Raw genomic sequence first — 22703 nt, forward strand, 5'->3', positions numbered from 1 at the left:
ATCAAATATATCCCTTTTGGGAGACTGCTCTCAGACTTTCTCATTGAAAGCAACTTGGTGCAAGATTTGATCAATGCTGGTTGCACAGAGGACTTGAGCACAATTGTCAGTGATGTCTTCACTGCCAACTCTCTGAAGAAAATGGGCTTAATCCAGAAGAAGATTGCTCCTGCTCATGAAGACACATCTTCTGAGATCAGAGGAAGAAGAATGCCTCTGAATGACTACCCTCTGTGGACTCAAGCAGACCATCCTGACGCCATCAGATGCTATGTTGAAGACCTCAGGGCTCAAGGATTCGAGATTGACCTTGATGATTTTGTCAGCAGACTTCCACCAGCACCAGAGTTTCCTTCTCCTCCCAAGAAGAAAACCAAGAGGAAGATGGTTCTGGAAGAATCCTCAGAGGAATCTGATGTCCCTCTGGTCAAGAAACCGAAGGCAAGCCTGCTGATGATGATGGTGATGATAGTGAGGATGGTCCTCCAAAGAAGAAGCAGAAGAAGGTCAGAATTGTGGTGAAGCCTACTCGGGTGGAACCAGCTGCTGCAGAGGTCAGAAGGACTGAAGCTCCTGCCAGAGTGACTCGATCATCAGCACATACAAGTAAGCCTGCACTTGCTTCTGATGATGATTTGAACTTATTTGATGCACTTCCTATTTCTGCCTTACTTCAACACTCCTCAAATCCCCTCACTCCTATTCCTGAATCCCAGCCAGCCGCACAAACCACCACTCCACCACATTCCCCAAGATCTTCCTTCTTTCAACCTTCTCCTACTGAAGCACCTCTCTGGAATTTGCTTCAGACCCAAACCTCTAGGTCAGAAGATCCAACCTCTCTCCTTACCATTCCATACGACTCATTACCTTCTGAACCCATCATCCATGACCAACCCGAGCCCAACCAAACAGAACCACAACCCAGAACGTCTGATCACTCTGCTCCCAGAGCATCAGCACGTCCTGCTGCCAGAACCACGGATACAGACTCTTCCACAGCCTTCACCCCTGTATCCTTCCCAATCAATGTCATTGACTCTCCTCCCTCCAATACCTCTGAATCAATTAGAAAATTCATGGAGGTTAGGAAAGAAAAGGTATCTGCCTTGGAAGAATATTACCTTACCTGTCCAAGCCCTAGGCAATATCCTGGCCCTAGACCTGAACGTCTAGTTGACCCAGATGAACCTATCTTGGCCAATCCTATCCAAGAGGCAGACCCCTTAGTTCAACAAGCTCATCCTGTCCCTGACCAACAAGAGCCCATTCAACCAGACCCTGAACCTGAACAATCAGTGTCTAACCAATCCTCGGTTAGATCACCTCACCCTCTGGTTGAAACTTCAGACCCTCACCGTGGAACCTCTGAACCCAATGCTCCCATAATTAACATTGGTTCTCCACAAGTGGCCTCTGAAGCTCATAGCAGCAATCACCCAGCCTCTCCTAAAACCAACCTCTCCATCATTCCCTATACTCACCTCCAACCCACATCTCTCTCTGAGTGCATCAATATTTTCTATCATGAAGCCTCCTTGAGGCTCCGCAATGTGCACGGTCAGACTGATCTCAGTGAGAATGCTGAACATGTGGCTGATGAGTGGAACAATTTGAGCACTTGGCTAGTGGCTCAGTTTCCAATCATGTTGCAGCTCCTGCATGCAGAGGGAAGTCAGAGGATTGAGGCTGCCAAGCAGAGGTTTGCTAGACGGGTGGCTCTTCATGAACTAGAACAGAGAAATAAGCTTCTTGAAGCTATTGAAGAAGCCAAGCGAAAGAAAGAGCAAGCAGAAGAAGCTGCACGTCAAGCAGCAGCTCAGGCTGAACAAGCCAGACTTGAGGCAGAGCGTCTTGAAGCTGAGGCTGAGGCAGAGCGACTTGCACCAGTTATGTTTACTCCTGCTACTTCTGCTTCCATTCCAGAACCTCAAGCTGCTCAGAACGTTCCTTCCAGCTCTACTCAGACAAGCTCATCCAGACTCGACCTCATGGAACAACGTCTTGACACTCATGAATCCATGCTGATTGAGATGAAGCAAATGATGATGGAACTTCTGCGACGCACTGACAAACCTTAGTCTTAGGATCTCTTCTTTTTCTTCTTTCGTTTACTTTGTTTTCCTTTTTGTTAAACTCTGTTTCCTTTTTTTATTTACTTATTTTCATTTGTTCGTTTGTGATTCTATATGCATATATCTATATATATTTGTGTCACATATGTTTGCAAAACTTGTTTTATTCATAATTGTTCTATGTTCACATCATAATTCTTTCCATCATACATTATTCCCTACATCTAGAATGGAGGATCCTTCCTCATTCTTCTGCATTCTTGGCGCTGCTCCACTCTTTCCTTCTCCAGACGATCCAGTGTATACTCTATGTTGCCGAGTTTGATGCTCAGCTCATCTCTCTCTAGACTATCTTCTGTCGTCTTGAGTCTCTTTTCCACAGTCTCCTTCTCTTCCAGCAGATTCAGCTCCCGCTGGCAAAGCTCCTGAATCTCCTCCACGAAGCAGAGGAACTCCTTCAGATCTTTCTCCATCTCTAGACCAAGATCTTCTTCCAGCAGTGTCTTCGTCAGCTCTTGTATGGTCTTTGTACCATCGGGATGCCTAATATTGAGGAACATATCTTCCTCAAAAGCCTTCCTTCTGAGCTCTTCTAATGTCGTTCTGTATGATGCCATTTTTTTCTTACTGAAAATTATTCGAGGTGTGAAGCTTACCTTTCTCTCCAACGTTTTTTATAGGCTTCACTTTCTCTCTGAAAGTTAATGCTCCTACAGTTTCTCGAGGTTAAGTTCTTGGTAACTGACCCTTCTATTTACTCACTTGACCGGTGGTAAACGTTCATCCCTTGCATTAACTCTTCTATTTATTTTCGCCTAACTCTGATTCTTACATCATTCTCATTTTCTTTAAACTTAGACCTTCTCTAAGGGGGAGTACCTTGTACTTCAAGCTGAGTTTTTCACACCCCAAGCTTTTTGCTTATGACAAAAAGGGGGAGTACACCCAGTTTTTGATGTGTAAGATGTGTTAGTGTGACTTATTTTTCCTTTGGAGAATTTAAGAGTTCCACCTTCATGACCATAGATGTGTCACTGGGCAAATACAAGGAATACATTTCACTTCTTCTGAAGTGATTCTAAGTTGACTCTGATACCCAAGACTCTGATACCTTGTCCATGACTCTGATCAATTATGCGCTCTGATTATTCGTTTTTCATCTATGTCATAAGCTTTTCACTCTGAACTCTTATATGTTTTAGCTCAGAATCTAGACTTTACTAACGTTTTCATCAAGTATTAGATTCAGGGGGAGCTAAGCTCAGAATCAAGCAGTGACTTGAATTCAGAATGAGCAAGATAAACTATTCACATCAGGATAAGTCTTATTCTATATCTCTAAACTCTGAGTGAATTCAGTTTAATGTTTAAGAATTGTTCATCAAAAATCTTAGTTTTGTCATCATCAAAAAGGGGGAGATTGTAAGAACAAGTTTTGATCTAGTAGTACAACTCTATGTTTTGATGATTACAAGTTAACCTTTTGATATGAACAATTGTGGTACTCTAACGTGTTTTTCTGAGTGTGCTATTTACAGGCTCTGACCTCAACTCAATCTCACACAAATCAGAAGCACTGTGTATAAAGGGTAACCCAAGCAACGCTTTCGCATTCACCATGTTCAGTATGAACAGTGGAAAAGCTTCAGAAGTTCTGAAGCTATACAAACTCTGATGAGGACTCAGTCGCTAGAAGCTCTGAAGATCCAGAAGTTCTGATAGCCAAGAAACACTGAAGGTTCAGATGTTCTGATGGTGTAGAAGACTCTGAAGATCCAGAAGCTGAATAGTGGAAACTCTGAAGTCCAGAAGCAAGAAACTCTGAAGGCCATGTTCTTCCCTCTGAGTTCAGAATCAGAAGATACAATGGTCAGAGGATCTGTGCTTTCCCTCTGACTCTGATCAACCGGCTTCACAAGTTTCAATATGAAGTATTCCCCTGATCAGAAGTCTCCTAGGTTAAAAGGTCAAGTCGCTATCCAAGTACAAAAGCAAGTGTACCTTCCTGACGACCTACCTAACGTTCTCAGCCACAGCAGAAGCTGGATTTTCCAGAACTGCCCTCCAACGGTAGCATTTCCCATGCAACGCTCAACCCTAATCCTTGGAGTATATATAGAGGCTGAAGATTGAAAGAAGCGGCAAGAAGAATAGCAAGAAGCAATACACACGCGCAAGACATATTCAAAAATATTATAAGCCTTCTTTCATCTTGTAATTTATTTAGTTTACACTCAGCTTATTTAGAAGCAAACCCTTGTAAACACCAACCTCAAACAGTTGTTTGATTTTCCTTAAGGGACCGGGTAGGTCAGTATCCTTAAGAAGACTAAGAGAGTGAATCTTAGTGGTAGTTCCTTTAGGAGATCAAGGTTGATCGGATCCTAGAGAAGACTAAGAGAGTGAATCTTAGTGTGAGCTAAGTCAGTGTAATTGTTAGTCACTTGTAGGTTTCAAGTGCAGTTGTAACTCTTACCTGATTAGTGGATTGCCTTCATTCTAAGAAGGAAGAAATCACCTTAACGGGTGGACTGGAGTAGCTTGAGTGATTTATCAAGTGAACCAGGATAAAATCCTTGTGTGCTTTTCTATCTCTTATCTTTAGCATTTAAGTTCTCGAAAGATTTGTCAAAATCTTTAAGGTGGTAGTTTTGTACTGAAAACGTTATTCAAACCCCCCCTTTCTACCGTTTTTCATACCTTCATTGTGTACCTGACATCTCACACTCCTGAAAATCCAGGAAGACATTTCTGGAGATGCAGGAATTTCAAGGTAAATTATCGCCTCTCTTTTTCCTTTAATCTGTCAATTTGAACTGCTATGTTAATCTGTCTCATTTTCATTGTAATTAAAGACCCCCAGGGACTGTGGTTTCTTCCTGTGGGATGAGGATGCAGGAGTCCAAAGTTCAGGAACACAACGTGTTGTTGATATGTTGAGGACAGAGTTGGAAGATTCAAAGGACAAATTGGATGAATTGAAGAAGAAATTGGAGGATACAAAGATGAAATTTGAGGACACAAAGATGAAATTGGAGGAAAGCAAGAACAAAATTAGCAAGCTTCAAAGGAAGCTTGACTGTGAGCTGCTGAATAAGAAAATGGCCTTTGCAGCCATACTGATTGTTGTGTTAGCTTGGGTTGTTAGCTTTTGCTTCCTTTATGGAAGAAAAATGTAATCTGAGAAGGGAATGGAGGTTATGTTGATGTTTTGGAAGTTATTTGGGTAGGTTGGTTGAGTTTAAGTAGAATCATGTAATGGAGTTTTTATTGTAACAAGTTCCTGAATTCAGAAGAAATGGCAATGGAATTGTTTCTTTTTTCAACATTGTTTTGATGTATATAATGTCTCATTTGTAATTGAAAGGTAAAAAGAACTAGAAGACACATAAAGTAAAGTGAAAGATAGAATCTTTGACTAATGTAATGCCAACAACATCAAGCTTCATAATTCAATGTCAAGTGGTCCACACATCCACACATTCAGAATACAAAATGGTTCTAAACAAAGCTTAAGTGGTCCAAATTACATAAAAAACAACAACAAACACTTCAACCCATGTGCTTCCTAAACGATATCAAAATGTGCACCCATGTGGTGTCAAAAGTAATGCCAACAAACCACAAAATATTCCCACTTGGTCTGTTCACATTAAATATCTTTCAGCCCTCCATTATTGCTCCACAACCGAGCCCTTACTAACCACAACAACCTTCAACCCTCTCATTTAGCAACTTGAGATTGGAGTGCCTGCACAACTTGAGATGGCTCCTCTTGAACAGCAGCAGATCCACCAGCAGATCCACTTCCACCACCAACATTAGATGGCCCTGCTCCATGAACATAGTGCAATCTTGCCATGTCTTGATCCCATTGTTCCCTTAGCATGGCAGGTATTTCATCAAACTGGATCTGATGTTGAACAATATGAATATTAATCATTATTTTTGATGAGAAACTTGTAGATCTGTTTAAAATAAGACCACATGTTATAAGTTTACTTACATTTGCATCTTGTGTGGCATTGATGACCTGAGATGCATCCTCTTGTGTTTCAACTGGCTGAGATCCTTGTCCTGCTGCAACTGGATCTTGTCCTGGTTCAGACCCTTGTCCTGCTTCTGGTTCTTGACTCTCCACTGGATTTGGGCATCTCCTTGAATTATGGCCATGCTGACCACACCTACTGCATTTGTGTTTAGCAACAGTCCTGCTGAGTCTTGTGCTACCTAAATCTTCAAAGGGGTCCCTTCTTCTCAGCTTCTTAGGCCTTCCAGGCCCTCTCTTCTTTATGGGAGGAAGTATCTCAGGGTCATTTGTAGGCTGCCATAACTCTTGGCCATTGATAGGAGTGATCTCATGCCCATATGTAGCTTCATATGCAGCTCTCTTATAGTATGGATGCACAAAATCTTCTGGTTTCATCCTTTTACATGCTATGGCAGCCACTGCATGCCTGCATGGTATGCCAACCAAATCAAACAGATTGCATGTGCATGAACTTTTGCTCAAGTCCACCACAAATCCCTCACCTGTTTGCAACATATTGCAGGATTAGGACAGCCATTATCCATGAAAGTAAACAATGTGTATAAATTCTTATTGGAAACCATACCTAATACAATGTGCTTCACTTCAAACCTCCATTCTGAGGACATTGTTGGAAACCAATGAGAAGCCTTATCAGTCTCCCATGCTAACCTCCTCAAAGGCTTAGGCATTACCTCCCCTCTATACTTGTGAAACTTCTCCCTCAAGGTTGCAAACCTTCCCATCAAGTATGTTCTGATCCAGTCCATCATGGTCAGAATTGGCTTGTCCCTTGCCAATAGAATTGTGGAGTTGAATGACTCTGACAAGTTGTTCATGAGCACATCACACTTGGGGTAGAAGGTGAAGTCATGCTTGCACCAAGTCCTGGTAGGTATTCCCATCATCCACTCCCATGCTGCATTATTTTGTTCCCTCAGCTCCAACATTTTTGCTTCCCACTGCTGGCGATAAGTAGCCTTTGCTGCTGCCATCATAATGTTTCTAATTACAACCCCACCTCCAAACCTCTTTTTGAAGTTTGCATAAAGATGCCTCAAACAAAACCTGTGTTCAAATCCCTCCAAACAGCTCAGTAGCCCCTATTAGCATGTACGCAAGCAGAAATTCATAATCATGTAGTATAATGAAATAAGGATGAACATGATAACAAAGAAAGATAAATTACTTTACCTTCTGTTGGTCAGATATGAAGATCCACCTTCTATCTGGACCAATATCAAGCAGTAGCAGATCAAGGAACCACTGCCAGCTTTCCTTGCACTCTGACTCCACTACAGCAAAAGCCAAGGGAAAGTTTTGGTCATTAGGATCCCTTGCTACAGCACATAAGAGAATACCTCCATACATTGTCTTTAAATGACAACCATCTAATCCAATAAAGGGTCTACAACCCTGAAGAAATCCCCTCTTACAACCTTCTAGACACATATAGAATCTGCCAAACCTAGGTTGTATGCTTCCAGCAGGATTCTCCAACTGCATTTTGCATGTATTTCCTGCACAAACCCTCCTCAGTTCAGCACTGAATTTATATAGCAATGTGTATTGTTTGCTTGCATCTCCCTCAACTATCTGCAAAGCAAGCTGTCTTCCCTTCCAAGCTCTATACCTTGTGATGCCAGTGGAAAAACCCAACCTCATCTCATCAACAACATCATTGAGCCTCATTGTCCTTGAACCCCTCAGTTTCTCCACCAATTTCTTAGCAACAAATTTGGAAGTAGCATTCTTATTGTTGAATACTCTGGCACAAGTATGAGGGCCACTCAATGTCTTAATTGCAAAAGTTTGTCTCCCACCCACTTTGCTACACAACATAACCCATTTACAATCCTTCTTGCAAGCAGCCCTAACCCTGGTTGTGTCATTTTTGGGGAAATAAATCTCCCTTCCCGTGAGAACAGCATGGTCCTTAGCAGCAACCTTAAACTCTTCCAATGAAATAAATTCCATACCTACTCTAAAGTTAAATTCTGCCCTCATATCCTCATCATGAAACCTCATACTCCTGTTCCTCACAATAACATCATCATCATCACCTTCAGACATACTATGTAACTCTTCATCTTCCCAAGTAGCCTCCATTTCATGGTCACCATCAAAAGCATCATCATATTGAGGAAGCACATTTTCTGCCCCACCACCATGTACTTCATAGGTACCTTCTTCCATTTGCCTTATCTGCTCATTTAACAAAGCTTCAGCAACACCAACTGGTATGCCTTCAAATCCGTCATCATTAACCTTTGCAGCTCTTTCCTCTTCACTATCACTGAAATGTACAGAAGCTGTGGAATCCTCAGTGTCACTTGATGGATTGAAAGAATCATCATCTTCATATACATCATCAAATGTAGGATGTTTTCCATTCTTCTTTCCAGTAACAACCACATGCACATTGCCAACAGTTGGATCATTGGCAGCAACTCCATCAGCAATGGGATCATTGGCAGCAACTTCATTTACATCTCCATTTGCAATGGCATCATTGTCACCACTAGCATCTACATTTGCAGCAGCATCTACATTACCATTATCAACAACGGTCTCCCTTTCATCATCACTATCTAGAAGCAACAATACAGGTAACCTCTTATTGGACTTTGACTTGACAACATTGCTTCTTATCCTATCAGACTTCCTCACTGGCAACTTGAATTTGGCAGGCCTCTTTGTTGGAGAAAATTTTTCAACACAAAAATTATCAAGACCAGGTAACTTCAGTGGTGCATCCACTTGCTTCTTGGATGGAGGTTTAAATGGCTGGTTTTTCTTCTTTGGAGGCTCCACAGCCACTTGCTTCCCCTTGTTCTTTGGTTCTTTTGCTTCTCCTTTCTTCTTTGTAGCCTCCACAGCCACTTGCTTCCCTCTCTTCTTTGAACCATCCAACTGCTTGTCCTTATTCTTTGGATCACCTGATTGAACTTTCTTGGCTTTCTTCTTTGAACCATCAAGTACCCTGAGGAGATCAATTGGAGTAGTTGGCAGTTCATCAGGAGCATGCTTAACAAAGAGATGTACTTCCCCCCTCTTTACAGCATATTTACCCAACTCTATTGCCTCTTTATCAGTGGACAAAGGCCTGAAATTGTGAATTGCAAAATCCTCGTCTTTCATCCAAAACACCTGGAACTTTCCTTTTGTGTACCCCAGCTCAGCAACTACATCAAGACTCTCAAAATAACTCCACCTATCACTATCAGCATCCACAGTGTTTTCTTTGACATCTACGTAGTGCAACCTTGGCTCCTCAACAAATTGTCCAGAGTGATGAATAATGGCTTTGAAAGCCATCCTGATAGAAATGCAGATTAATTACATGCAACATCATGATAGAAATAGAAAGGACAAAGGAACATAATGCTAACATTGGAGTCTACAAATTGATGAACAACAACCCAATGCAAGAATGCATGACCCGACACAACCAAAGCCATACACCCTACCAAAATCGTAAGAACAGAGAGATAGGCAGAAATAGAAACCAAGGTAGAAATAGAAACCATGTTGAGCTACAAAAGAGATAGGCAGAGCAGAGGACACACTAACCTTCGTCTCCGTCAATTCCAGTCGCCTTCCTCGCCATCGCCGCTGTCAAAGTTCGTCGTCGCCGCCGTCAAAGTTCTTCGCTCTTCGCCTGGGATAGAAAGCTAGGTTTCAACTGAGAGAGATTGAAGGGTGGGTCGAGAGATGGGTGAATAGTAAGGGGTAAATGTCAAGTTTAATTAGGTTTTAGGGTTAATTAGTTTTAGGATTATTTAGTTTAGTTAGGGTTAAATCAGAGGGCTTAATTATAATTTTTAAAAGAATTTTTTTTTATTTAAATGCCATGTCATTTCATTAAATGACGTGGCACGACCACGTGCACGGCTGCCGGAGCTATACCGGCGGCAAGGACGGTTTCCGTACAAACACTTGAGTCTGAGGATGGGGTTAGGAAGATTTTCCGGCGAGGGACGGAAACCAGATCTCGCTCAAAGTTCAGGGACGGTGAACACATTTAACCCAAAAAAATAATTTAATTAGTAAAAGATTAACAAAAGAATTATACTATATCCTTGGTGCCTATAATGCCATGAGAAAGGAACAAATTAAGGAACAAAGTCACAAGGGATGCAGATAGTGGCATTATATTAGTTCAGGTCAAAGAAAGCTTTCATGATGAGATCATTAGTTATTCATTATAACATCTCTTCCTGGCGGCCTAGATACAGATTCTCTTCTCCTGAGGTGACAGGCGCAATTTGGACGCGCTTAATGCGTAAGCACATTGACATGGCGTCAGGTAATCACCTTTTCACAATTTTTTTATTTCAGTAAACAAACGTGTTTAATATGACTACTTACAATTTGGCAATACTTAAAGTACAACATGACATTGACCAAGAAGCTATCCAGATCAATTAATGAACAAACAGACAAATTCCACCATGCATTACTGTGAATTTCTAAATCATATACTAATTCTTGCTAATTTTCCAGCGTAGTTTTGTATTTTTTCGTCTCTATTTATAAGTTATTTCTACCTAATTCTTTAAGATTAAGAAAAATTATTACCGATATTAAATTAGTAAATTTTTTTATTGCATTTCCTATATTACTTATGAATTTTCTCTTCAATTAGTTTTTTATAAATCACATTTAATTTCCTATTTCATTTAAATATGAGGGTAATTTAAAAAAAAAACATATTTTATCGATATTATAAATTGATGACTTATATCTAAGAATAAAAAAGCTCTTAAAATGACTCATAAATGATAGTAACAAAGAAACATGGAGTAATTCATAAATATTTCTATTGGATTTCATTAAAAGTTGTGACAATATCTTAAAATTAAATGGGATAGTTCCACCATCCTCTAAACTTTTCTAAATAAAATTACATCTCAATTAGGACAATTTCTTTAGTACTCTGTCAACATTGAGAATTTTGGTAATTTTTGCTTTGATTTGTCATGATTTCTTTTATGATGATTTTTTTTTTTTAAATTTGTAACTCGGTCATTTATAGTCATAAATAATGAACTAAATCATATTGAACTATCTCATTTTCATGGTATCATAGCAATGCCCCACAATTTTTTTTTGGTACAAGCATATTATTTTTTCTAACAATACTCTCCTTCTATAATAATTCAAAATTTCAATTAACACTCTTAATCGCATTTATTAACCTGAGCTCAACACTTGCCCTCGTATGAAGTACAATTCATTATTCAAGACATCACATGTATAGTGATCATACATACATGATACTAGTGTAGAGGCTAAAATTTAATCACCAAGACTGGAGTAAAATTATTCATTATATAATTATAACAAGCTATAATGCTCATCATACAAAGTACTTTGACTCCAAAGATCTGCATCATATATTGTAGAGTAATATTCAGATTCAGGCACATAGCACGTGTCAGTCACATATGGCTGTCCCCAAAAGTTATCAATTGCTGGCTCTGTAAGTGCATCCAGAAGGCTGCCAAATTCATTCTCAAGGACCAAAGATTGATTGGGAGACAATGCACAAGCATCAAGGATCTCGGTAGTGTCTTGATTTTGAGGAGCATAATTAGTATCAATTTGCAGCTCTGACCAGAAATTTTCATTGACATGCTCTGTAAATGCATCCAGAAAATCAAAGTCATCATCTTCAAACACCAACTTCTGATCTGAAGTTGTGCAAGAGAACTCACTGGAGGATGAGAACGGGGACAGTGCACCAATGCTGTCTGAGATTGAAGTTGCTGGTGGAGGAGTAACTTGAAGGGAACCAATTCCATTTTTGGTCACCAAGTCCCTTCCTGTTGTTGGTTCTGCATTTTTTGAGTTGGAGATTATTTTGGCTTCTTCATTAGTATTAGAGGTTTGTTTTTCAACTCTTCTCTTGAGGGTGGTGTGCCAATGGTTCTTCACTTCGTTATCTGTTCTTCCTGGCAACTCAGCCGCAATGACAGACCACCTGCTTATGAAGAGATCAAAGATAAAATTAGCATTACAGTCTTCAGATTATTGACCAATATTTCAATTGTGAAATTCTAAGATCCATTGAATTGATGCTACTTGAATATGCAGGGTGGTTTTCACTTGTAATTAATATGATTATACTTCCCCGTTTAGAAGAACTTATTTGAGCTTATCTGATAGCATAAGCTCTTATGTCAGTATTTGGGGAGAGCTTATGCAAACAGCTTATGACCTACCATAAGCTGTTTTGAGCTTATTTTCATAAGCTACTCATGATAGCTTATGAAAAAGAGCTTATGCTTATATATAATTATTTTCAATTTATTTCAATAAAAATTTTAAAATATGTTATTTTCAATTTATTTCAATAGAATTTTTAAAATAGCTTATGAATAAGCGTTTATGACCAGAAATGCTTAATTAAATTATGTTTCTAAAGGGGGTTAGTCCTATGGACTATAGTCCTTCAAGATTGGGATTGAAACTTTTTGTCTATAAAACCCGTTTCTCAATCCTCTGTTACACCAATCATTATGTAAGTATATAACTGTTTCACTCATGTCTTTTAATTTCAATTGGCATAATGTTCCGTGAATGAACTCCCAACTCAACACTCTTTATCTCTCAGCGTCCTTTCTCAAATGCTAGAGCTAGGTGGAGGTTAATGTTCCGACAATCCTTTTGACCGGGCCCACAACCGATCGCCACAAACCATCACATCTTGATCATACTGGTTTCTGATCATGGCAACTCCACCTTTGAGCTTAAAATCGAGGACGTTTGTGTCATTCCATCAGAAGTCTATATCTAAAGTCTCTAGCAAACAACATGTACGCTCCTATGTAGACCCTTCAATCGACCTTTGAAGTCGTGCCCAACACTCATTACATCTCTGATTTCTCCAATCGATGCAAACACGTAAAAGGTAAGTCCTAAGAAGACTATGACACATATAGTATTTTCTAGAATTGATACAACTTCATCTTTTTCTTCCCTGACCTCTAACTTAGATATTTGAGTGTCATTACAGGAACCCCTCCTAGGGACCAACAATGGATCTCTAGAACTACACTCAATGCCACCGCGAAGCTCCTCGTCCCTCTTGCTCTCAACACTATTGTAGTGATTTTGATCAGACTTCTTCAATTACATGTCAAGATTTTATTGGTGGGATAAGAAATTGCAACATTATTTAGGGATTGAAGATTTTGATCCAATAAATTTTTTATCTCTAAAATGAGTCTCAGACTCCATTAAAAAAATAAAATTTGTACATATAAATTAAAAATCGCCATGTAAATTTATAACTGTCTCACTCATAATTTTTAATTAAAATTTCAAGATTTTTTTAGTGAGATAAGAAATCACTACATAATATTTGGAAAGATGTGCAAAATGCAAACATTGGGGAGAGAAGCTAACTAGCTTGCAATATGTAGGATATGATCATACCTAGTGCCTAGCTTTTTGAGCATTCTGATGATGCAATCTTCTTCTTCTTGAGTGAAGTTCCCTCTTTTAATATTAGGCCTTAGATAATTCAACCACCTCAACCTGCAACTCTTCCCACACCTTGCAAGACCTGTATAGAAATTACACCAATGCACCAATATTAGCTCTTGACTTTAATCAATAATCACTAATTAGCTTAATTATGATAATGATCCAACTAAGATTTCAATTTTGAAGTTAAATTACCTGCAAACTTGGGGAGTTGGCGCCAATTCCAGCAACCATACCTAGTAACATAAGCAATTAATTTTCTATCTTCTTCTGCAGTCCAAGTTCCTTTCCTCATTCCACTTTTGTCACACGAAGGTGTTCTTGCCATCTTTGCGAGAAGCAAGAAGCCGTGTGGGACGACTCAGACCCAAAGTGAGTGAGAGTGCAAGGGTTCTTTGAAAACCAGTGATTATTTATACTCCACACTTTGACATCTGAAAACGTGTTAGTTATAATCCTTAAAATATTAGTGTATGAATAAAATGTTTATAAATTGGTAAACATAAGATTCCTAGTCTGACTTCCAAATAAGGTACTGGATGATCTTTCTTGGCAGATACTAATTAACTGACACTAACCAGTGAAATAATTGCAGGTGTTTTTTTTCCTCCTTTTCACATGAAAATGAAAAGGGAAAATAGTGACTAGTGACGCTAATATCACATACAACAACTTATCTTCCACGAAACTAACAGGAAACTCGCCCTCTCTTTTTGAATTCAAATTCACATGTGAGGAAAATTCATAACACAAAACACGACCACAAAGGACAGTCAAACCATTTTCACGCGATGATGAATTTTTCTGTAGTTTTAATTAATAGTTTTTCATTGACCTGGAAAAAAAAAATCTTATTTTGGTACCCACGGCTCACCCTGTTGGTAAACTGGTGGAAATTTAAGGCAGAAGATTACCAATGACTATAACATTACTAAAGTACTGATGGTCGTCGCTGTTAGAAAATTGCTTACCACTTTTACTGTCAATATTCTACAAGTACGAATGACTTTTACCATCCGTAATATATAAGTATGGATTAAAACCGTCAATAGCTTTTGAAAGACGCAGTTTTCATGCTTTTAGCTTGTTTTTTTTTTATATTAGAAAGATAAATTGCATCATTCAGTGATCGATCCCTGAACCTTCCACTCCCCAACCTATATGTCTTCAACTCTTACCATCACTTGAACTATCTTTTAGGGACTTCCAGCTTGTTTTTTTGCAATTGTGGTATTCATTTCGAGCTTTAAGGGTTTCTTAATATCTTTCATTTATTTTTGTTATTTTTATTTTAGAATACAATTTATTATTATTATTAATAAAAAAATAATTATTATTATAATATATATATGTATATATATATGATATTTTTGTTAGTCATTTAAAACAAAACAAGAATAATCAGGTCATCAAAGTCGTCAGAAAATTGTCATTGATGGTTAAGGACAGTGTTATCAGACTCGGACAGGTGATCGACTCGGTCGAGACACTGGGTCAATGAGTCAATGGTTCAACCACTGGGTCATTGGTTCAATTGCTTGACTCGGTTTATATTAAAAAATTATAATAATTTAAAATATAACCTTAGTATATCATATATATAAAATAATATGCATTATTCTTAACAAAAAACAAAGTGGTGTAGTGGCAATTTAGATTAACTTTCCTCCCTCTAGGTCCTGTGTTCAAGTCCTAGCTATGACAATTTTTTTAAATAACTCTCAATTAAATATCATTTGACCAAATAATTAACATTGAATGTAAATTAATTACAGTTTGAACATTAAAAACAGTTTTGACAAAAAAAAACGGACCGGTCCATTAAAATCGGCCGAGTAGCCGGTTTATTCTCTGAACCGGCCGGTCCAAACCGGTTCATACCGGTTGAATTGCATGGCCAATCCATTGAATGACTCGGACCGGTCAAGGGTCCGGTTCCCGGTTCAACCGGTTGAACCAGCCGGTCCGGTCTGAGTTTTATAACACTGGTTAAGGATGCCAAAATATTGCTTACAAGAAAGTTATTGGTGTTCTTCCAACAACTTTTACATTTGGTAACTTACCGATGACTTTCTAAAAAACTGTCAGTAAAAATTTTCAATGATCTCTATATTGATAGAATGTTAACCATTGGAACGATGTAAAAAAACATAATTTACAACTATATCATTTACTGAATATTAGCGTGAAAAAAATTTGTACTAAAAAATTGAATTATTTAGAGATATGTATCTATTAAGTTCACAAAACAAAAAACTCACCATCTTACATGACTAACTTTCGCGGCGGTCAAACCGCCACTAATTTCCTTCCTAACCTGCAGTGTTTACAATCACTGTGAAAAAGTAAGAATGTACGCGTTGAAGTGAGTTTGGCGATGGTTGGAACCGTACGTCATTAATTCTGTTGAGGCAGTTTGGGTGGCGGTTCTATCGACACCGGTAAATCTCTTGGTGACCGCCAGTTTCACGACGATTTATTGGATAGAAGCCGACATTATACTTTTACAACGGTTTTAACCATCGTCTGTTCAATTTGCAACCGCCGTAAGAACCCTCTTTCATTGTAGTGCTCATCAACTGATTACCAAAAAAATGTTTTGTTTGACACTCATTTCACCTTTATTTTTAGAAAGCGATAAAAATAGAATAGTGGTGAGAAACATTATGAGTTGTTACGCATATAAAAGAGATATAAAAGAAAACCGAGTGAAAATGAGTTGTTAAATAGACTTCATGTCAATAAACTACTAGAGTTGTTATGAAGGGGCATCAGCACTCACTCTCATGTAAAGTACAACGATATTATATACAACAGAAGCGTGACTCTGAAATTACTTATGCTCCTGGAGTAATTTAATTTATTTACTAGAATAAGCAAAAAGGTTCGTCGTACAAATCACTTTGACTCCAAAGATCTGCATCGTATCCTATAGAAAAATATTCAGATTCAGCCGCAAAGGACGTGTCAGTAACATATGGCTGTCCCCAAAAATTATCAATTGTTGGATCTGTGTTTGCATCCAGAAAGTTGCCCAAGGCATTATCAAGAGCCAAACTTTGGCTGGACGATTGATTCGGAGATAATGCACAAGCATCAAGAATCTGGGTAGTGTCTTGATTTTGAAGAGCACCATTAGCATCAATTTGAAGCTCTGACCAGAACTTTTCATTGACATGCTCTGCAAATGCATCCAGAAAATCAAAATCATCTTCAAATACCAACTTTTCATTGCTGGAAGAAGTAGTATTCAGATCTGAACTTATGCAAGAGAACTCGCTAGAGGATGAGAATGGAGATAGTGCACCAGTGCTGTCTGAGATTTGAGAAGTTGCTGGAGGAGTAACTTGAAGGGAGCCAATTCCATTCCCTGAAGTGGGTCCTTCATTTTTTGAGTTTGAGACTTTGGCTTCTTCATTCTGTTGAACTCTCCTCTTGAGGGAGGTGTGCCAATGGTTCTTCACTTCATTATCTGTTCTTCCTGGTAACTCAGCCGCAATGATAGACCATCTGTTTGTCAATAGATGAAAAATCAAATTAGCATTCGAGTGAGTGTATTTGGATATGTAGAGAGGGTGGTTTTTGGCCTCTAAAAGGTGTCATATTTTCTCTCCCACCAATAAAATTTTAATTAACATGTCAACATTTCATTGGCGGGATAAGAAATTGAGACGTTGTTTGACTTGTTTCAGATCAGAAAATCTTGATCCCATAAATTGATGAAGTGCAAAGTGTAAATTTTTGGTTGCGGGTAGAAGCTAGCTTGCAATTTTTTTTTTTGGTCAAAAGCTAGCTTGCAATAAGTGATATGATCATAATACCTATTGCCTAGATTTTTGTGCATTCTGATGATGATCTCTTCTTCTTCTTGAGTGAAATGCCCTCTTTTGATGTCTGGCCTTAGATAATTTAGCCACCTCAATCTACAACTCTTCCCACACCTTGCAAGACCTGCATAAAAAACCAATGCAACATTAGCTCTTGGCTATAATTAAATCAGTTTTCACTAATTAGCTTAATTATGACAGAGATCCAGCTAAAATTTTAACTTTGAAGTTCCATTACCTGCAAATTTGGGGAGTTGGCGCCAGTTCCAGCAGCCATATCTAGTGACATAAGCAATTAACTTCCTATCTTCTTCTGCAGTCCATGTTCCCTTCCTCAGTCCACTTTTGTCACAGGATGGTGTTCTAGCCATCTTTGTGAGAAGCAAGAAGAGGTGTGGGACTCAGAGAGTGTTATGTGTTTCTTCTCGGCAAGTGTGTGTAATGTATGTGTGATAGAGTGAGTATGGGGTTTCCTTGAATCTCACCAGTGACTGATTTATACTCCACACTTTCACACTTCTGAAACGTGTTTCATAATTATCCTTAAAATATTTTATAAAATAAAAAATGTATATAAATCAGTAAACATAAGATTCTTCCATCCTCTGACTTCTAAATTAGGGTCTTTCTTGGCAGATACTAACTTACTAACCGATGGTCATGTCATGTCTCCTACTCTACTAAGTGAAATAATTTTTGATTTCACATCTTAGACCATATACAATGGTTAAACAAAAAATGTTTTGTTTAATCCTTTTCTATCCCACTTTTTCTCTTCCCAACACTCCACATCATCTTCTCTCTCCAATTCAACAAACTTTCAACAATTACCCACTCCAATGGTTTTGTTTAACTCTCAACACCCTACCCCACCACTCACCACTCACCCTACCCCACCACTTTTTTATTTCACATTTTTATTTAATTTTATATTTTTGTTTTTATAATTACATAAAATTTCAACTATCGATTTAAATTAAATTAAAACAATAAACACTTAACAATTTGTTTTTTTTTAATATAGACTTTTTTTTAAAAAAATATAGACTATAATTTTTTTTTCTTAACTTAAAATGCAAGACAACAAACTAAGCATACAAGAATTTATTTTATTTTCTTAAAATAAAATGCAAGATAACAAACTAAGCACACAATATCTTAAAATGCAAGACAAGGGAAAACTAAGCACACAACACACAAATAACGTAAATAGTACGATACAAATCATCTTCAATCCTGAGACATTCCAAACTTTGCCCAGATGTGCTTCACTAGATCTGCTTGCAGTTCATGATGAGACTCTCAGGTACTGTTGCTCATACAATCGTATGATTCCTTTACAGAATCTACGTAAACACTCCAATGCTGTAGTACCTCCAATTTTGATGTACTCATCGACCGCATCTGCTGCCACACCATATGCTAACATTCGCATTGCTGTGGTACATTTTGCTAAGGGTGATATACCTTGTTTATTGGCTGCATCAACGCGTTGGGTGAAGTAGTTATCACTACTTGAAAGGTCACCAACGATTCGAAGGAAAAGATGTTTTTGCATCCGGTACCGACGACGAAACATTGCATCGTCATATGTAGGCTCATTGGCAAAGTAGTCGCCAATTAGCCTCTGGTTTGCCTCTGTATGATCTCTACCGAGATATTTTCTACTACGAGGTGCAGTATCTTCTCGAATTTTTCTTCGACGCTCTCTAAATCGGTTGAGTACATAAGCTTCTTCAATTTGACTACTTTGAATGTATGCTGCAAGATCAAAAGGACACTCAGATGGATCCATTTTTTGTGAAATTTGAAGTAGATTGGAAGAGATTTGGGATATTGGTACATCAATGGATCTATGAGTCCATATAAGTAGGTACATTGAATGGTGGTTGAGTGCCGGATTTGAAATAAGTTATCAACCAGAGTTAATTATCAGAAAAGGATAAGATTCGAATTGAGTGGCACATATTCAAACACAGTTACCCGAGAATCATAAAAGCCAAACACTACTGACCTAACACCACGGGCAAATTATTAAAGAAAACAGTACAGACTTGACACCACTGGTGGATTTGAAACAAGTTGTCGGAAAAGGACAAGATTCGAATTGAGTGGTACATATTCAAACACAGTTACCCATACATTAAAGCAAACATTACATAGCTGTCACCACTTGAAAATTATTAAAGCAAACATTAAAGCAAACACTACAGACTTCACACCACTGACAAGTTTGACCGAATACAGACAAAGACTCGCTTGAAATTAATTTCCAAATAGCTCTTTGGACAACTGCTCTAACAACTCTTTCTTACGGTCACTGAGATGCTCTTCCGAAGTTAGCTTTAGATACATACTAACTTTCTTAGCATTAGTCTTCTCTTTAATCGCATTAGTCTTCTCTTTCATCAATTCGTTAGTCTCTGCTTGCACCGATGCTATCTTTTCCAATTTTTCAAGCTCTTTCTCCTTGAAATGGATATAAGAATCCCACTCTTTGTCCACCACCTTGTCAGCATCTTCTCTAATTTTCTTTTTACTCTTTTTTTTAGCTGTCTCCCTACTCATTGGACGAGGAATTGATCCTATAGAGTTTGAGCCACTTGCATCACTGTCGTGTGATCTCTTAGATCCACTACTTCTCGAGCCACTATTTCCTCCTACCTGACTACAAAAACGTGGTTGATCACGGAGAACGCGCCATTCTTCCATCAAAGTAAATTGACCAATCTTCCCACTTGCGTATAATTCCTGCGCTCTTGCGATAACATCATCCTCCGACCAACCGCTTCGATGCTCACGCTTAGCGCTATCATAAGCGCCAATCCATTTACCCAGTCTTGTGTTCATATAATTCCAACGGTTTCGGCAGGCAACCCAATCGCGCGGAGGATCGAATGAGCAATGCTCATTACAATACTCAGCAATATCTCTCCAAAATGTTTCTCCTTTCTGGTTTCTTCCGACAACACTGTTTGTTCCGCAATTAATCCACCCACTAATTAGCACTAGATTTTGTGCAGTGTTCCATGCGGGTAAATGGGTTTTTTTGCTCTTAGGAGTGATTTCATTGACTTCATTATCAGCTGACCCGCCACCAAGATTGACTTGTGTTGAAAATTCCGGAAATTCCGCTACATCAACACTCGGAACATTTTCAGGAACCACTGGCATATAACCACTAGACTGAGGTGTTTGAGATGAATATCTCACAGATCCATAAGATGGATGAGAGTTTGGAACAATTGATGACTGGTTAAAATTTTGTATGTTTTGAGGAGGTTGGTACGAATATTGATTCGGATCTGGATAATAGTTTGGATTTCGAGGACGTTGGTTGGAGAATTGATGGGGGACTTGATAATAGTTTGGATTTTGAGGACGTTGGTTGAACAATTGATGTGAGACTTGATAATTGGTGGGATTTTGAGGATGTTGGTAAGAAATTTGATTTGGATCTTCATAGTTGTTGTGGTTTTGGTTGTAAAATGGGTTGTTTGAAGAATTCTGGGTGTTGAAATGGGGATTGTTGGGATCCATTTCAATACAAATGCTAATAGATAGATAAATAAGATGGTGAGAGAGATAATAAGAGAGTGAAAAAACTTGGTTTTTTTTTCTGTGTCCAAATCAAACGAACCAAGTCTCTATTTATAGAGAAAAAAAAATCATGAATTTTGGTATAATTTTTTTTTTTCAGAAAATATTTTTTTTTATGAAATAATTGAGTTCAAAAGATAAGGAAAAACGAAATCCGGACGGACCAACCAGAAGCAGCCACGTGGTAGGGCCTGAAAATTTTTCTCTCTCTCCCCTGCAGACAAGGCGCGGCGTGCAGGCCACGCGCCTGCGGTGGCCACTGGCCTTGCGCCACGTGGCACACCGCAGGCTGTTTCAACATGTTTAATTTTTTCAACAAAATCACCCTCTCTCTCCCCTTTCAACCAATTTCAACAAACCACTAAACCTATTAAACACAATCAAACACATTTCAACAAAGGATTCAACCATCCATTGTGGATGGTCTTATACTCAATTCACACAATCGGCAGTTATGAGATTAATATCTTTAAGATTCAGAAGTTACATTAAATTAGTAAATCTCTCCCAATAAACAATTCCTTATACGCACAGTTAGGAACTGAATCTAACACTAAATGCTTAAGAAACTCAATAATCTACCTGCTATATATGCAAGACGATTTTGTTAACCATTGAAATAATTGTATGTGGTCCCTTCTTCCTTTCACATGAAAAAGGAAAATAGTGACGCTAATGTCACTTACAACATGTTATCTTCCACGAAACTAAGAGGAAACTCGTGGTCTCTTATTGATTCCATATTCACACGTGAGGAAAATTGGCAACACAAAACACGAACACATAAACAGTCAAACCATTTTCACGATGTTGTCTTTTTCTCCAGTTTTAATCAATGATTTTTCAATGACCGGAAAAGAAATACTATCTTTTCTTTTTTCTTTTTACTACTTTCTACTCTTTACTTTGAATGGAATTCAACATTCAAAAAATACATTCAATGTGATGACTAATAGAAAATTAATTTCGAAGTAGTTATACCCTTTTTTGAATTTATACAATCAGGAAATTAAAAGGAAAACTTCTTTTTGCTATTTATTTTAAAAAATAACTAAAATATATAGAAAGAAATATTTTATTGTAAAATTTCATTTTGAATAAACTTCAATTGGTACCAGCGAAACGCCCTAAAATCTACTAACTAGTAGAAGATGGTTTAGGCGGAAAAAAATTATACATACTCTCTGTTTTTTATTAAATATTAGTTGTTAACTTGGAGAAAAAATTATTTATTTATATTTATCAGTCCACTTAAAATTTTAAGTGAACATAATTGATATTTTTTCAAATAATACCTTGTGAGTAGGGGTGGAAATAGGCCGAGCCGAGCCAAGCTTCGCGTGGCCTAGGCCTGACCTGCATTATCTTTTCGTGACCCAAGCCTGGCCTGTGGCCTATCAATAGGCCAAATTTTGTGGCTTGGCCTGGCCTGGCCTACAAGCCTTCTTAAAAGCCTATTTAACAGACAATTTTATCAAAAGAATAGGCTGGCGGGCTAATAAGTCTTTTATATATCATTGCACTTTCTTTTCTAATAAAAAAACATGTATCATTGCATTTCAAAAACTAAATCTGTATCATTGAATATGTCTGGAACGTTTCTAATCTAGGTTAGGGTAGGAACTTGGGGTTTTCTTTTATACTAAACTATACATTAGTTTTAAAAAATCAAATAAT

General features: G+C 38.1%; 4 protein-coding genes and 1 long non-coding RNA gene across 5 annotated transcripts; 2 read left to right on the forward strand and 3 right to left on the reverse strand.

The window, feature by feature from the left end:
• The first annotated feature begins 4781 nt into the window (after nucleotides 1–4781).
• LOC130742939 (uncharacterized) lies at nucleotides 4782–5403 on the forward strand. Its single transcript, XR_009021305.1, has 2 exons — nucleotides 4782–4848; nucleotides 4931–5403. It is a non-coding gene; the product is annotated as an uncharacterized LOC130742939 (long non-coding RNA).
• Nucleotides 5404–5777: 374 nt separating this feature from the next.
• LOC130744943 (uncharacterized) lies at nucleotides 5778–8301 on the reverse strand. Its single transcript, XM_057597101.1, has 4 exons — nucleotides 7300–8301; nucleotides 6692–7208; nucleotides 6082–6608; nucleotides 5778–5988 (listed from the first exon to the last, which is right to left on the reverse strand). Exons 1-4 carry the CDS (start codon nucleotides 8299–8301, stop codon nucleotides 5800–5802), a joined length of 2235 nt encoding a protein of 744 aa, XP_057453084.1. The 3' UTR covers nucleotides 5778–5799.
• LOC130746971 (uncharacterized) lies at nucleotides 8182–9133 on the forward strand. The gene is made up of 2 exons (XM_057599776.1): nucleotides 8182–8714; nucleotides 8796–9133. Exons 1-2 carry the CDS (start codon nucleotides 8348–8350, stop codon nucleotides 9050–9052), a joined length of 624 nt encoding a protein of 207 aa, XP_057455759.1. The 5' UTR covers nucleotides 8182–8347; the 3' UTR covers nucleotides 9053–9133.
• Nucleotides 9134–11328: 2195 nt separating this feature from the next.
• On the reverse strand, nucleotides 11329–13970 carry LOC130746972 (transcription factor MYB30-like). Its single transcript, XM_057599777.1, has 3 exons — nucleotides 13795–13970; nucleotides 13549–13678; nucleotides 11329–12091 (listed from the first exon to the last, which is right to left on the reverse strand). The coding sequence occupies exons 1-3, from the start codon at nucleotides 13925–13927 to the stop codon at nucleotides 11446–11448; spliced, it is 909 nt and encodes a 302-aa protein (XP_057455760.1). The 5' UTR covers nucleotides 13928–13970; the 3' UTR covers nucleotides 11329–11445.
• A 2344-nt stretch (nucleotides 13971–16314) lies between these two features.
• On the reverse strand, nucleotides 16315–17883 carry LOC130746973 (transcription factor MYB13-like). The gene is made up of 3 exons (XM_057599778.1): nucleotides 17665–17883; nucleotides 17421–17550; nucleotides 16315–17109 (listed from the first exon to the last, which is right to left on the reverse strand). The coding sequence occupies exons 1-3, from the start codon at nucleotides 17795–17797 to the stop codon at nucleotides 16467–16469; spliced, it is 906 nt and encodes a 301-aa protein (XP_057455761.1). The 5' UTR covers nucleotides 17798–17883; the 3' UTR covers nucleotides 16315–16466.
• Between the last annotated feature and the right edge of the window lie 4820 nt (nucleotides 17884–22703).

Source organism: Lotus japonicus, chromosome 3 (genome assembly GCF_012489685.1).
Source record: "Lotus japonicus ecotype B-129 chromosome 3, LjGifu_v1.2".
NCBI lineage: Eukaryota > Viridiplantae > Streptophyta > Magnoliopsida > Fabales > Fabaceae > Lotus > Lotus japonicus.